Source organism: Rhodamnia argentea, chromosome 2 (genome assembly GCF_020921035.1).
Source record: "Rhodamnia argentea isolate NSW1041297 chromosome 2, ASM2092103v1, whole genome shotgun sequence".
NCBI classification, from domain to species: domain Eukaryota; kingdom Viridiplantae; phylum Streptophyta; class Magnoliopsida; order Myrtales; family Myrtaceae; genus Rhodamnia; species Rhodamnia argentea.
In genome coordinates, this window is record NC_063151.1 from 30,437,027 (window position 1) to 30,452,223 (window position 15,197).

The 15,197-nt window shown below is 40.4% G+C and overlaps 3 protein-coding genes across 4 annotated transcripts; 1 reads left to right on the forward strand and 2 right to left on the reverse strand.

The window, feature by feature from the left end:
• LOC115738653 (peptidyl-prolyl cis-trans isomerase FKBP16-1, chloroplastic) lies at positions 1-3,415 on the reverse strand. The gene is made up of 8 exons (XM_030671345.2): positions 3,227-3,415; positions 2,095-2,286; positions 1,868-1,902; positions 1,327-1,420; positions 1,128-1,188; positions 604-649; positions 230-300; positions 1-91 (listed from the first exon to the last, which is right to left on the reverse strand). Exons 1-8 carry the CDS (start codon positions 3,289-3,291, stop codon positions 14-16), a joined length of 642 nt encoding a protein of 213 aa, XP_030527205.1. The 5' UTR covers positions 3,292-3,415; the 3' UTR covers positions 1-13.
• Positions 3,416-4,730: 1,315 nt separating this feature from the next.
• On the forward strand, positions 4,731-7,989 carry LOC115749283 (heat shock cognate protein 80). The gene is made up of 3 exons (XM_030686063.2): positions 4,731-4,982; positions 5,906-6,047; positions 6,127-7,989. The coding sequence occupies exons 1-3, from the start codon at positions 4,860-4,862 to the stop codon at positions 7,959-7,961; spliced, it is 2,100 nt and encodes a 699-aa protein (XP_030541923.1). The 5' UTR covers positions 4,731-4,859; the 3' UTR covers positions 7,962-7,989.
• A 637-nt stretch (positions 7,990-8,626) lies between these two features.
• Positions 8,627-13,580, reverse strand: LOC115737636 (calcineurin B-like protein 3). Of its 2 annotated transcripts, none has more exons than XM_030669848.2 (9): positions 13,458-13,580; positions 11,393-11,547; positions 11,024-11,106; positions 10,715-10,774; positions 10,509-10,617; positions 10,367-10,419; positions 10,195-10,275; positions 9,964-10,076; positions 8,627-9,044 (listed from the first exon to the last, which is right to left on the reverse strand). In XM_030669848.2, the coding sequence occupies exons 2-9, from the start codon at positions 11,514-11,516 to the stop codon at positions 8,987-8,989; spliced, it is 681 nt and encodes a 226-aa protein (XP_030525708.1). In that variant the 5' UTR covers positions 11,517-11,547; positions 13,458-13,580; the 3' UTR covers positions 8,627-8,986. The 2 variants fall into 2 exon arrangements, with proteins under 2 accessions (XP_030525708.1, XP_048131395.1); XM_048275438.1 differs by lacking the exon at positions 13,458-13,580 and adding an exon at positions 13,275-13,432.
• Between the last annotated feature and the right edge of the window lie 1,617 nt (positions 13,581-15,197).

Here is a 15,197-nt window from a genome sequence, read left to right on the forward strand (position 1 = left end):
TCAAGAAACAATGTCACAGCACTTTCAATAGCTGCACCTCAAATATCAAAGGCTCTTTCGCATGTGACAAAAGGCTCCTCCGAGGTCCAAACTGCAACCGTCAAATGAGAAATAAACCGATCAGAGGCGAAATTGAAAGTCCAGGAGACAAGAAGCGTGTCCTGGGAAGTGGAAAGCATAATTACGGGACGACCCGAAGAAACAGGAAGAACAGATGATTAGTCCACACCTCATCGGGAATCGGCTTCAGGTTTTCGTTTATGTATCCAACAGAAGGAGGGATCAGCCCTCTCCTCTTTCCTGAGAAGGAAATAGTGGGATTTGTTTCAGCAATTTCATCAACTCCAAATTCAAAGAGACATAAACAAAGATTTCCTGGATTAACAAAAGGGAGGAAAGCTGGATCAGGATATTAGCACCAAAGTAGACAAGGTAGGCTAAGAAAGCAGAACATTTGTGCAGCATTTTGTGACTGGGATATGGAAGAAGAGAAAGAGAGTAAGCAACCTAATAGAGATGACCAGTTTTGTGTTGAGTAGTTCAAAAAATTCCCAACTTGTGCATTTACATAAATGTCACATATCTCTCAGTCTCGGAAAGTACCTCCAACCTTCATGCCAATCAGAATTTCCTTGAGACCCTTGACGATCTGTCGAGGGGACAAGTAACCAAAAGATGTATACCCAGTTATATGTTCTGCCAACTTTCGTTCAGGAAGAAAAGGATAATGACCGAGAAACAGATAATAGCGATAGAGTTCAACAAGAACAAGAAAAGAGAACAACATAGAGATGTGATCTTTGTTCATCTACATAAATGAATTGTTGCTATCTTATTAATAGGGCTGGAATATGGAAGAAACAAAGGCAAACACTGATCTGTATTAACGGGGCTGAATAGCACAAAAAGTTAGTCAAAAATGGTTTAAGAACCAAAAAACAAAAATCGATACAAATGCCAATATAACACACTTCTGATTCTGTTTACAATAGAAAAATGTATAGCCGTGTGTGGACAACGAACTGATATAACTCGTCATATCTTATTACCCGGTCAAATAGAAATAGAGATTCTATAACACCAAAGTTCTAGCTTCGTCATGCTACCAAATGAGAAACCGAGCTTACTTGGTTCTCATCCAACGGAAGTACGACAGGCATGCTTTCTCCACTAAACTGATCTACAGTACTGCATTTAAACAAGCCATGAGTCAGAGTAGTTGGAGAATACATCCAGACAGAAGGATAGGCCAAATGATAAAATGAGATGTAGAAGCCCACAGCCCAAACGGTGAATCCTGGGCATCAAATATGACATACATATTACCTATGAACGAAATACCCGTTTGAGCGCCTGCACACATAATTAACTTCAACAAGATCTCCGTCACGAGCTTCTGGTCCTTCCCCTACAACAACCTCTGAGAAAACAGAAACTCAGAAACTTTTGATGAGAAAAATTAAAATAAATCCCAGATAATACCCACCGCAATGCTTCTTGACACCTTATTTCCTATTTACTACGTCACTTAAAAGTAATATCACAGGTAACTTCCTGCAGCATTCCTGAATAATAACCCCCGTAACTGTTGATGGAATAACCCACGTATTCATAAACTTGAAGAGTTTTTTTTTTTTTTTTTAAAGAGCTTAGCGCTGGCAATTCTGTGACACATAATCCATGGACTAGTACCCAAAGAGTCAAATGATAATGAGATGTCGGCCACATGAATAAGTTGTTCAATTTCCCCATAGATAGGCCTCTAACTGCAAGTTGTTCAACTTGACTTTATAGCTTGTGGTTCCACAATAAAAGGCAGCCACCAGGTTTCCAGTAAACTAAGGAGGAATATTTGAATGCCATGTACCTTGAACCCTCACCCCATCCGGAAGCTTCAATGTCCTGAAGACTTCAAAAGTTGAAGCTTATAGCAAATCAGAAACAGTGACTTACTTTGTGAAAAAAGAGAAGAGGTAATTATATATACCAAATGGAAATGTATAATAAAGAAAAAACAGATTGGCAGTTGGAAAAATGTACTTTCCCCCAACATTAATTGGGGCACAATGAGATCTAAAAAGCACAGTAGTCTACCGAATCACTTCAGGTTCTTTCATCTCAAACATAGGTGCGGCGACAGCAGGGAGAGCATATAGGACAGATGGAATAAACCCCATAAACTCCAGAAACAATCTCCTGCGTAATTTCTTGATGGGAAGCGATGGATGTTTTTCAAGAAAGAGCCTGCCATCACCAATCTCAGATTGCCCACTCTCCACAGCAATGCTGTCATAAAAGAGTGCAATCGATATATTAACTTCAAGAAGGCAACACACACCTCCGAGTAAGAATGCAGGTTCCTTTTAATTAAAGTCTAGAAATAATGATGAAGCAGGACTAAGATAAGCAAACTGTTGTCATGTTTGTAAAGATCCCAAAGCAATGACATATTGCTGATGCATTAATTGTAACACCCAAAGCGTGATACCGAGTCACCATCTAAGACTCTATTTTTCTCTCACCTCTTCTTTCTGATGGAATGAGTTTGTTTGAATTCTGAATCAAACAGTGGTCAGTTATAAACACAACTTGAGATAGCAAGTCCAAGTAATTCATGAACCATTGGCTCTTCACCTGGAGGGAAATTAATGTTGTGTTGTCCTGTTATTCCATAGCTTTTCAGCATAACAACTATGTAGCAAAGCAATCAGAGAATGTCCTGGAGTTGCCCGGGGCACCATGTTCCGGGTCGGTAAGCATGCCTAGTACGTGACAAGCAATTTCTATGTGTTGATAAATCAATGTGAATTGTGACGACCATTTTGCAATTGACCACCCATCAGGTTCGTTTATCAAGGCAAGATTTACCAACCCAAAAAAAAAAAAAAAAAAAAATTCCACTGCATTTTGGACCTTTTTCTACCACCCGGGACCAGATGCAATCAAACTCATCTACATGAGAAGGCATCAGCTCAAATCCCAATCTCATCACCTCAAAAGAAACACCCTGCCACCAAAACGCCAGGCACAACAGAGAAATCGACCAAACCATGGGCATTCCTAACGACCGAGATCGATTGCCTCCCTAAGAGGTTGTTCGATGCGTGGAATGGGGAGACAAAAACACGAGCGAGCACGGAAAGTTTCGCTTCCGTTCGCGAATATTCACGTCGGTGTCGGAGATGAAACTGACAAATGCCCGCAAGAAGATGGAGTTCGAGTTTACCTTCGAGATCTGCAAAGAGCACGCGGGAGCTGAATTGGGTTTTGATACAGAGGTTGAGCGAGCATTCTGGAATCGAAGGAAGAGAGTCGCCGAAAGTGATGACACAGTAGTGGTGATGATTGAAGATCGACAACCGCTGCTCGTCGAGAAGCTAACTGATGAGGCTTCGCCGGATAAGGCTTTCGTCGGATGAGGCTTTTCGTTCGCCGGCCCACGTGAGACTCGGCGGAAGCCACGTCAGCATTCCATGTCACAGATTGAGACATAAGCCGTCGTTCATCAGCAACTGGTTAATAATTCACTTTCAAATCTATGTTAATATACTCAAGATCGATAGCACCTTTTTGAAAAGAAGGATTCAATCGCACTGAACAAAATTATATAAGTTAAACGCTTGATTAGGATCGCATAAAAAACTCTTACTATCGTTCCGAATCAAGATTCAACTTCGACAAATACAATACAAACATTATAAGCTACATATCACGAAGTTAAGTTCACCCATGATTCTACTATGCATTCCTTCATAATAATAATCTTTTGGCGTCATTGATTTCGTTAAAAGGGTACTCGGTCCGAAAATAATTGTCATGACAAGTGTGATTTTTACTATTCGGGTCACGATCAATTCGAAAGCTATCTTGCTTAGCGACTTCTCTTTGTGTAAGTATGATAAGTGGTGGAGGCGATTACCGCTCATCGGCCTAAGCCCGACAAGGATGCCGGGCCCTTGCCGGTGCACGGTCGATGGCACCATTACTCATGCGGTTGTAGTCACCCTCTACCTTCCTCTTTCTCTCCGGCATGTGATTTTTCACTTTTAATATTTCATCTTTTATTCAGTTTCATCGATTATTTTGTAATTTTAAGACAAAAATATGCTCATGATACGTGCAAAGCCGCTCACGTGAGATTCGCTTGCTCATCGGCCGCCTACTTTCTCGCCGACGATAAGCTTAGTAGTTTTTTTTATTTTTTTTTATTTTATGTATGTTCTATCTCCGACTCTTTTCTCTTTAACTTTTACTCGGCGCGGAGGTTGAACCCCGCACCTATGATTTGAGCGACCTCATCCAACTAATCTATTTACCGGTAGAGCCGCACATCTATTGACCAATAAGCTCAGGAGGTTTTTTTTTTTTTTGAGGTCGAGAAGCTCACGAGGTTAATCAAGACAGTTTCGTCACATTTGGTGGGCATTTTGAAATAAAGTCCAATTTGTAGGGTAATTGCGAAATTTACAATACTTTGGGGATTTGTTTAGAATTTTCCTTAAAATGAACACTTTGCAAACGTCATTGATACGTTGCTTCCTGGCATAGGCGAGACAAGGAATAAACAGCGAATATAAAAAAAAAAATAAAAGCAAAAAATCTATAAAAGGGGAAAAAAAAAATCGAGGTGGACTATAAATGCAAAAGTCTCCGATGATAAAGCAACAACGGAAGGATCTAGAAACCCTACTTTGGACACTCCCCTATATAAACACTCTTCCGCTCCTCCCTTCCCTCTCCACCTTCTTCTACTTCCTCCTCCTCCTCCTCCTCGCGAATCCGAGCTCTTGTTCCTCGCCGCAAGCGTCTCCTCCTCCTCATCTCTTCGCGATCAAGCAAGGCAAGCGGGAAGTGCATCGATGGCGGAGACGGAGACGTTTGCCTTCCAGGCCGAGATCAACCAGCTCCTCAGCCTGATCATCAACACCTTCTACAGCAACAAGGAGATCTTCCTCCGCGAGATCATTAGTAACGCCTCCGACGTAAGTCCCCTGGCTCCGTGAGCACCGCGTCTTTCTTTTTTTTTTTTTTTTTAAAGTTCTCGATGCGAATTGTCGTTGGATGGAAGATTTTGTGCTTATCTTACATCTGTATGTGGTTAGTGTATGGACTTTGTTAGGTTGAGGACAATCGAGGGTTTATCACTCCCGGCATCTTGTGTGATGCTTTCCTTCCTCATGATGTTTTTGGAAAGAGGCAGAATGTTTAGGGTGATCCTCGAGTGGAATGTCTTGGGTATTGCTTTGGATATTGCTGTTGTTGTTGTTTTTTTTAATCCCCATATGGCTTGTTAGGGACTAATTTGGTTCTGGTTATTAAAGAAGCTACTCATGTAGATCAAGTTACGCAGTATAAGTTTTTAAAGCAGGTTTTGTTTGTTAATGAAAGATTGAAAATATTTTTTCTAAAATTAATAACTTTGTACTTTTTACAAAAAATGAATTAACGAGAAAAGAATATTTTGACGACGATAAAAATAATTTTTACTGATTGATTATTGCTAGTTATAAAATTATTTTATGGAAAACTTACTTTAAATTTTTTGTTTTTCGCAAGACAGATTCTAAACTCTGACTAAAAGAAAAAAAGATTCTAAACAGAAAATCCTCTTCCCTTGAAGCAATCTTTCAGTTGTCATGCTTTTGCTGCAGTGCAAAAAGTGCTTTACTTTTAGATGCTGGGTTGCGAATCATGCATGCTGGAAGGTCTCATGTGTGCTATTCCCTGGTGTTATTTAGACTAATCCTGATATTGTTGTATGGACGCTATCTCTTTTAACATCTAGGCCTATTGTATGGGACACTGGCATTTACTGAATGTGATAACTCGGATGGGGTCGAAGTATAATTTATGTTGGGCGTACCTACCGAAACGCCATATCTGATTCAAATTTATTCGTTTATAGGCTCTAGACAAAATCCGATTCGAGAGCTTAACAGACAAGAGCAAACTTGATGCTCAACCGGAGCTCTTCATCCACATTATCCCTGACAAGACAAACAACACTCTAACCATCATTGACAGTGGGATTGGCATGACCAAAGCTGGTGAGTCTCTTGGTATTGTGATTTGATGTACTTTCACTTTAATATAATTGTTAACTGACTGTTTGAATTATTTTGGCAGACTTGGTCAACAATCTCGGTACCATTGCCAGATCTGGAACCAAGGAATTCATGGAAGCACTAGCAGCTGGTGCTGATGTGAGCATGATTGGCCAGTTTGGTGTTGGGTTTTATTCGTCTTACCTTGTAGCTGAGAAGGTTATTGTCACTACCAAGCACAACGATGACGAGCAGTATGTTTGGGAATCCCAAGCTGGTGGATCATTTACTGTCACCAGAGACACTTCTGGCGAGATTCTCGGTAGGGGAACCAAAATCACTCTCCTCCTCAAAGAGGATCAGCTCGAGTACCTTGAGGAGCGTCGCCTGAAGGACTTAATCAAGAAGCACTCTGAATTCATTAGCTATCCCATTTCCCTTTGGATTGAGAAGACCACTGAGAAGGAGATCTCTGATGATGAGGACGAGGAAGACAAGAAGGACGAGGAAGGGAAGGTTGAGGATGTTGATGAAGAGAAAGAAAAGGAAGAGAAGAAAAAGAAGAAGATCAAGGAAGTGTCTCACGAGTGGTCTTTGGTGAACAAGCAAAAGCCCATCTGGATGAGGAAGCCTGAGGAAATCACCAAGGAAGAGTATGCTGCCTTCTACAAGAGCTTGACCAACGACTGGGAAGAACATTTGGCAGTGAAACATTTTTCAGTTGAAGGTCAGCTTGAGTTCAAGGCCATCCTCTTTGCTCCAAAGAGGGCTCCTTTTGATCTCTTCGACACCCGCAAGAAACCCAACAACATCAAGCTCTATGTTCGCCGGGTCTTTATCATGGACAATTGTGAGGAGCTGATGCCGGAGTATCTTGGCTTTGTTAAGGGTATTGTGGACTCGGAGGACCTTCCACTAAACATTTCAAGAGAAATGCTCCAGCAAAACAAGATCCTCAAGGTCATTAGGAAAAATCTTGTCAAGAAATGCATCGAACTCTTCTTTGAGATTGCGGAGAACAAGGAAGACTACAACAAGTTCTACGAGGCATTCTCAAAGAACCTCAAGCTCGGTATCCATGAGGATTCGCAGAACAAGAGTAAGCTTGCTGAGTTGCTGCGATACCACTCCACCAAGAGTGGTGAGGAGATGACCAGCCTCAAGGACTATGTGACTAGAATGAAGGAGGGTCAGAACGACATCTACTACATCACTGGCGAGAGCAAGAAGGCTGTAGAGAACTCCCCTTTCCTGGAGAGGCTCAAGAAGAAGGGCTACGAAGTGCTTTTCATGATTGATGCCATTGACGAGTATGCCATTGGCCAGCTCAAGGAATACGAGGGGAAGAAGCTAGTCTCGGCCACCAAGGAAGGTTTAAAACTCGATGAAAGTGAGGATGAGAAGAAGAAGGGCGAAGAGTTGAAGGCAAAGTTTGAGGGACTGTGCAAGGTTATCAAGGATGTCTTGGGCGACAAGGTTGAGAAGGTTGTGGTGTCTGATCGTGTGGTTGACTCCCCATGCTGTTTGGTCACTGGCGAGTACGGGTGGACGGCCAATATGGAAAGGATCATGAAGGCACAGGCTTTGAGAGACAACAGCATGGCTGGCTACATGTCGAGCAAGAAGACAATGGAGATCAACCCTGAGAACCCCATCATGGAAGAGCTGAGGAAGAGGGCGGATGCCGACAAGAACGACAAGTCAGTGAAGGACCTGGTGCTCTTGCTCTTTGAGACCGCACTTCTGACCTCGGGCTTCAGTCTGGATGATCCCAACACCTTCGGCAACAGAATCCACAGGATGTTGAAGCTTGGCTTGAGCATCGATGAGGATGCAGCGGATGCCGATGCAGATATGCCCCCGCTGGAGGATGCGGATGTTGATGCCGAGGGCAGCAAGATGGAAGAAGTTGATTAAGTTAATTGCACTGGGAACTCCTGGAGATCTAGAAAACTTGTTTTTCCTCTTTTTGTTGCGGCTTGCTCCTACTGCTATTTTTAAACGCCAGCGTTTAGGTCTATCGTAGAAGGCTCGTGTTTTGGTTCTTTTTTTTTTTAAGTTTTCTGTCTACTTTTCACTCATCATCAATTCCACCTCTTTTGCACACTCGATTATTTCTTCTCTCTCATCTGTTAATCTCCTTCGCTGTGCAACTTCGTGTTTACCAGGTGGTTGGGTGCTTTGACGATGAGCTGTGACATTGCCACTTCCATATCACAGGGATCTAATCTTTATTCGTTTTCGAAGAGCAGTAAGGTGGGCTACTCGGGTGCCCACTGTCTAAATGGAATTAGATTAGCTCACCTTTGATCTTGGCCGGTACTTGATTAAAGGGTTTCCCTTCATCATGTGGAAAATTGGTTATATGTTATGTGATGCGAGCTTAATTTCAGTTACAGGAATAATATCTCCACTAAGCTCATCATTATTGGCGAAGAAAATGCGCGGCAGCTTCATTGCTTCTTATCATTGATACCCCAGGAAATAAAAGAAAAATGTAAAAAAATAAAATGAAAAAACAAAGACAAAAAAAAGAAAAAATTCCGCACGTTAGAGGAAAAATTGCACCGCAGGTAGATTCATTCACTGTAATCACAGCAAACGGGGCTTTGCCTTCATTTGAGATTCAGTTTACTCAAATGTTCCCTACTACACGCATGGGAATAATAGAATGTTCCAGGACTGTATGTTCACACATCAACTGAATAATTCCAGCGCCTTCAACAATCACTCGCCCCAAAGAAAAAACATGACAATCTGTATCGCATCCCGAGCAGGAAAACAGGCACACACACTCCATCAAGAGGCTGAATTTACAAACAACCAGAACAACAGATCTCTCCTCTGACCTCACTGATACACAGTGGCCGCAATATCTTAAAAAAAGAAACAAAAAAACAACTACAAAATCTTCACTACTACTTGGATACGCAGATTTGACCTCATGAATCATCAACTTGTGAATGGAACACAAAACTTGGGAATGCGGTAGTGATGTCCCTGGTAAAAAAAGAAAACAAGAATGAATGAATGAATGAATGAGTGAGTGCGATGACAAATTTAACAGCCGCATTGTTGCATCTCTACCATCTTCATGCTAGGGCCAAAAGAAGCAATACATACGAGCTATTGGGCTGCTCCCAAGGCTGACTTAGAAAAAGAAGAATACTCATGCTGATGCAAAACTAAGTCAGGGTTGTCGTCAAGGCCGATTCAATATAACACACTAGCAAAGGCATAACCCCTCAAGCCCCATAATCCAAAAAACTTTCTACGAGTTTGATGGCTAAACATGCTTTCAGACCTACAAGGACTCATCATTTGTAGTCTGCACGAAAATAACTTCAAAAATGCTGACATTATGGGGAAATTGATCGTCCTCCAAAAAGTATATAGGATCTTTGGGAGTTGTGGGCAGTTCCACAATCGGTCATTGTATATAAAATATTATGAGGATGAGTTATGTTCCACATGAGCATCTGAACTTCGGAATAACTTCAATGTCCACCCAAATTGATGGATAGAGAGCTTACTTAAGACCTTTCGTGCTTTGGGTTAAGGTTGGCATATATCATTGAGTAAAAGAGAGCATATTAAGGAAATATCACCAAGCAAGAAAAAGAGCAGATAAGGGTGACGGGCTTTCCTGTTACAATAGATTTCATTCTATCAGTACAGTGCAACAGTTTGAATATGCGATTCATGACGACACAGATGTTAAATAAGCCAAGCGTGTTAAAAGAAGTAATGATCTTAGCTTCGACATCAGTACATGTTAAATGGACCTAATATATGTGATCGAGTCATGAAAAAGACCATGTTTCTCAATTATCACAGTGTAACATAGAAATCATTCTTTATCGTTTTTCCCATATTTTGCACTAGCAAAAGTTATCCAAGTACAAATAAAAAGACTTACTTAAGATATTGGAGAGTCATATTCTTCAGAAGGGAAGGATGTCGCAAAACGAGGCTTCTCCATTCTTCCTTGTCGATCTTTCCGTCATGCTTCGTGTCTGCTTCTTCAAAAGTCTGAAGGAAGTTTTACAGATCAAGAAAAGGGAGCTATTTTCAATGAATAATAAAGGAACTAACCCAACAAAATAGTATGAGTAAAGAAAACAAAGGTCAAATGAGAATGTAGAACTACCTTGTCAATTATACTCTCTATGACCTCATCCGATAGATTCATGCCAGATTCCGCAAGTGTAGCTACTACCATTTGCTTCACCTATGTGGGGTATTCATCATTAACCTAGTTTTTGTTGAAGGAGACAAAAGTAACTGCGGTATAATTTAGTTTGATCAGAAATACCACGTACCTCCTGCCTCTCAATGAAACCTTGCTGCTTTAGATCATACAGTTGAAAAGAAACTGCTTCATAAATTTAAGGGATAAGACAAACAATACAAGGCAGTTCACATGACCACATCTAATGGGATTGAAAGTTGCAAGAAACGTACATTCAATCTTGTCCTCAAGAGGCGCATTTGGATGAAAAACAGAAAGAGCACGGGCAAACTCTTCAAAACCTAGTATTCCATTGTGTTTTGTGTCAAACAAGTCAAACACCTGTAGAATCCAACACATGTAAAGTAGTTGTAAATAGAAAACCTCGCAGAGAGATTCCAAGACTTCCATCCAAGATGAAAAGTAAAGAGCACATTACCCGGTCAGCAAACAAACTCTCCTTTTTATTTGTCTTAAATAATGCTAACTGGAATTCTTCCTGTGATGTCATAATGAACAAAGACTTCAGTAAAAAGGAGCGACCGGAGACAGGAAATGAAAAGTAAATAGCACATAAATCTGTATCAGGAGAACTACAGCATCATGATGAATATTGCAACTTAAAAGAAGAAAAAGAATTAGAAGCAGGCAAATGACATTTTTAACACTGACACAAATGATAATGCAGAGAAAATTTATGCCAACCAAAAGAAATATGACAAATAAAGGTCCAGAGATGATAAACAACCTTGTTAATCAGACCGTCATCGATCACAGCACTGCTAATTTTTTTAAAAAGCTCGTATAGTGCTTCAATTTCACTCACACTGACTGCATTCAGAAAAATGAAGAAGTGATAATCTGCACGTAACTAGAAGAACAAATAACTTTATGAAAAGAAATAATCAAATTACATAATAGGATGATCATCATTAGTATGATATGAATCTGAACAATACATTGCGCACAGGAATGTAAGTTTAAAGATAGAGAGCCCTGGTCAGTAAAGTTGATTGCTGCAAATAGAAGGGCACAGATTCACCATAAATATAGGAAAGTTGAGCCAGAGAATGCCATCTAAACCTCAGAATGATAAGAAATCAAGTTGAGTGCATACACACAGTCTCCCTAGCGAGAAGCTCAGGATCTTCAAGGCCTCTCGATTGCTTATACAGATCAAGATCACAACACTGCAGTATAGAAGCAATAAAATGCTTTATCCCATCCATACACCGCAACATGATATTATCCGATCATCAAAGCACTCCATACCTGTTCAAAATTACACAGAGTAATCAATTTCCGCGGTTAATATTATGGATAAATTATGCACATTTAAAGTGACAATTACCAACTTTACAGGGTCTAGATGCTTTGTTATACAAACCATAAATACAAATTAAGGACTCCTCATGCAATAATTCGTTTAATCAGAAGCCTTTCAAGCAACATGATCCATCCTCATTATAATATAACCAGTGCACGAAGTACTTTCAATACTGTAATGCCCTTTATCAGTAACTCGAACCTGGATTTACACTAAGAGAATTACTCTGAATGTGAGGCAAAAGGAGTTACCAAGCATTCAAAACTCCTCTCTACCAGTTACAAGGGAGCGCTCAATGCCAGCTTAGCTGTCAATATTATCATATGGCACTCACCAAATCTTATATATACACAAACGGGTGCCTCTAACACATCCCAAAGTCCAAACAACTATTGATCCAAAACACAATCTGTGATGCCGGATATGCATTTCACCAACTATGTAAGCACACAAATTAGTTTAGGCAAAATTTCTCCAAAATATGTGAAAGAATATATATATATCTTCTTACTCCTAATGTCTAAAGCAGAGAAGTGAGACTTGATCACAAATATTAAGCTCACCAGTACAAACAGGAAATTAGCCTAATACAACATTCACATCATACATGAAGGAAAGTTTAAAAGGCAAGATGTTTGCATCCTTGTGATTTCACACTTTGAAAGATGGCGACAAGAAATGATGGGTAAGTTAGCACTCAAAAAGATATTCTAGTACTTTCCACGTTTATGGGTAATCATAATTTCAGTGTAGAACATGGTGGAGCTAACTATAGCCAGACAACTGTGTATATGGGCCTCACTAGACGTGCCTCCAGGATAATCTATTGACAAACCCGAGGTGGTGAGAAGCTCAAGCTGTTAAACAAATGCAGAGTCATTGTACAGGCAAAAGGCATAGGCGGAATTCCTAAGACCTTGGTCCTTCCTAACAAATTAGTGCAGCATCTTTTGCAAAGCACTAATAAATATCAGTTCATCTAAAAGTTGAGGACCCATCAGTATTCTCGTTCCTCCATACTTATCCTGTTAAGTGTGAGGCCGAAGCTGATTGCTGGTTCAGTGTCCGTTTGCTGGTTAAAGTAAAGCGCAAACAAGATCTTATTGACGTACGAAGTGGCTGATATCTAGTCAAAAAGCAAGACACTGTAGAACAACTTAACTAATACTTTGTTGACGAAATAGAACTTGAAGGAATGAAAACAAAAGACAAGTTACAGCTCAAAAGGTGTTCGAAATGATTAGCTAAATGGACGGGCAAGTGAAGATTAAAAAAACAAAAAACCGATGCAAAAGGAATCGTGTAAGTTGAAGGAAACTACGAACCTGCAGGAAAGACTAATCAAAGAAGTTTGAGCGCTTAGCCCCACTGAAGGTATCCTACCTTCTTTTGCGAATGATCCGAACTCAAACTTAGGAGGACACGCAACTTCCATTTGCAAAATTCAATTTTTTTTTAATTTTTTTTTATCAAAAAATCAGAATCCCACAGCAACAGCATCAAACTATCACGAAACTAACAACTGCAAACACTCGCGCAGAACCTTCACATCGAACGCCGCAATAGCTACGTGGATCTAATCGAATCGAATCGAATCGAATCAAGTCAAACCCAGCAGACACGAGCTTCCGATGCTCAAGCAGACCGAAAACGAAATCAGAAACGGATTAACCAGGGAGATTCGATCCGTGCGGTAGAGAAACACGCACGGACGGACTGGCTCCTCCAAGTAGCAGACGAAAATCGGGAACCATCGCGACCGAAGAAACAACAAGCGATCGAATCGTTAGGACAGAAACCGCTTCATCGATCGATCGCAGAAGCGAGAGAGAGAGCGAAGCAGAGAGCTCCTCACCTTCAAAGAAGCTGCGGGAACTGAAGGAGCTGCAACATGTCTATCGCTTTCGATGCTCGTGGGATTTCATTTGTGAAGGTGACGGGGGGAAGAGAGAGAGAGAGAGAGAAGGGAAGGTGATTAACCGATTTAATCTCCCTCGCGGAAGGAGACGGACAGGTAAAGCCGACCATTTACTTTTTTAAGAATTTCTCCTCTCTGTCAGAAAAAAAAAAACAAAAACATAATTCATTCAGCGTGCGAAAACGTTAGATGTTGTTATTGCTTCGTTTTGAAAAATTGGGGGAAAATTTCAAAAAAGGGCTTCAAGTGCCTTTATTTTTTCAGATAAGGATCTTAAGTATATCTTATTTCAAATAAGGGCTTGAAGTGCCTTGAATATGTCAAAGAAGGGCCTAGAGTACATATTGTTTCAATTAAGAGCTTAAAATGACTCTATTGATCTCAAAAAAGGGCCCGAGTCATTTTAGCTAAGGTCATTTACTATTTTTTTTTATTTTTTCATTTTTTTTTTCAAGAAATTTTTTAAAAAAATAAAAAATTTAAAAGAAGAAGAAGAACATAGGTGGTGAGGCGGTGGCCACGGCCATCGAGGTCGCTAGTTCCTCGGCTAGGGCCGACGGCCTCGTTGACCGGCGCCGAGGGCCTATTGGCCCTCGCCCGAGTCCGTAGAGGGCCTCGACTCTCTTCCAGATCCGGGCCGGGATTGATGGCCCTCGCCCGGGTTCAATTAGAACTGGACCAGCGGGTCCTCGTCGCCGGTTGGTGGGGACGCCCGCCCACGCCAAGGTGCCGGCGACCCTAACGGTGGTGGAGCGGCGGCCACAAGCGGGAGGTCAAAAACCTACCGCCTATGTTCTTTTTTTTTTTATTTAAATTTTTTGTTTTTTTTAATTTTAACTTAATTTAATAAAAATTAGATTAATTTTATATTTTTAAGAAAATACCCTCGGCCCACTGGAAAATTTGGCCCGGCCGGCAAGGCCAAGCCGTTATTTGAAATAACTATAACCACTTCAAAACCCCCTTTTTTTTTTTAGACAATGATGGCACTTGAGGCCCTTATTTAAGAAAATAAGGATACTTGGGGCTTTTTTTTTTTTTTTTGAAATTTTCCTAAAAATTTACAACGAACATAATATGATATCTTTCAATTAACCATAAAAAAAATTTAGAAAAGTCACCTTGCCACATGTTTGGTTTGTTAAAAATGATCGCTCAACTAAAACTTGTTTATGATTAAAAAATATATATACATACTTTGGCTCCGTTCTTTTTGCGAAAAAAACAATATTTAGTGAAAAATATTTTTCAGAAAGTTATTTTCAAAAAAGGATAATATTTTCTTACATTCAGCTGAAATTTTAAGAAGATTAAGAATATATTTTTCATCGTTTGGTATGGGAAATCGAATTTGATTTTTCTCCGCGCACTTTCTTTTAATAAATTTTTTATTTTTTTTTCTTTTTAGACAAATTCAAAATTTAAATTTTTTTCTTTTTCCTCCTTTTTCGGGCTATCACTAGCCGCAGCGATGGCCGCAAGCGAGCTTGAACCTCGCTAGATCGGGCCGGCTCGAGCTTACCCGAATTTGGTGAGCCTCGAGCTCACCAGCCCTCTTCATGGCCGGTCGCTAGGTTGTTGGCAACTGTAGTAAGAAGGACAAAGGAAAAGAAAAAAAAAATGAATGTAAAGGATTTCATGGAGGAAAGATGAGAGAAAATAATTTCTTCTTTTTGA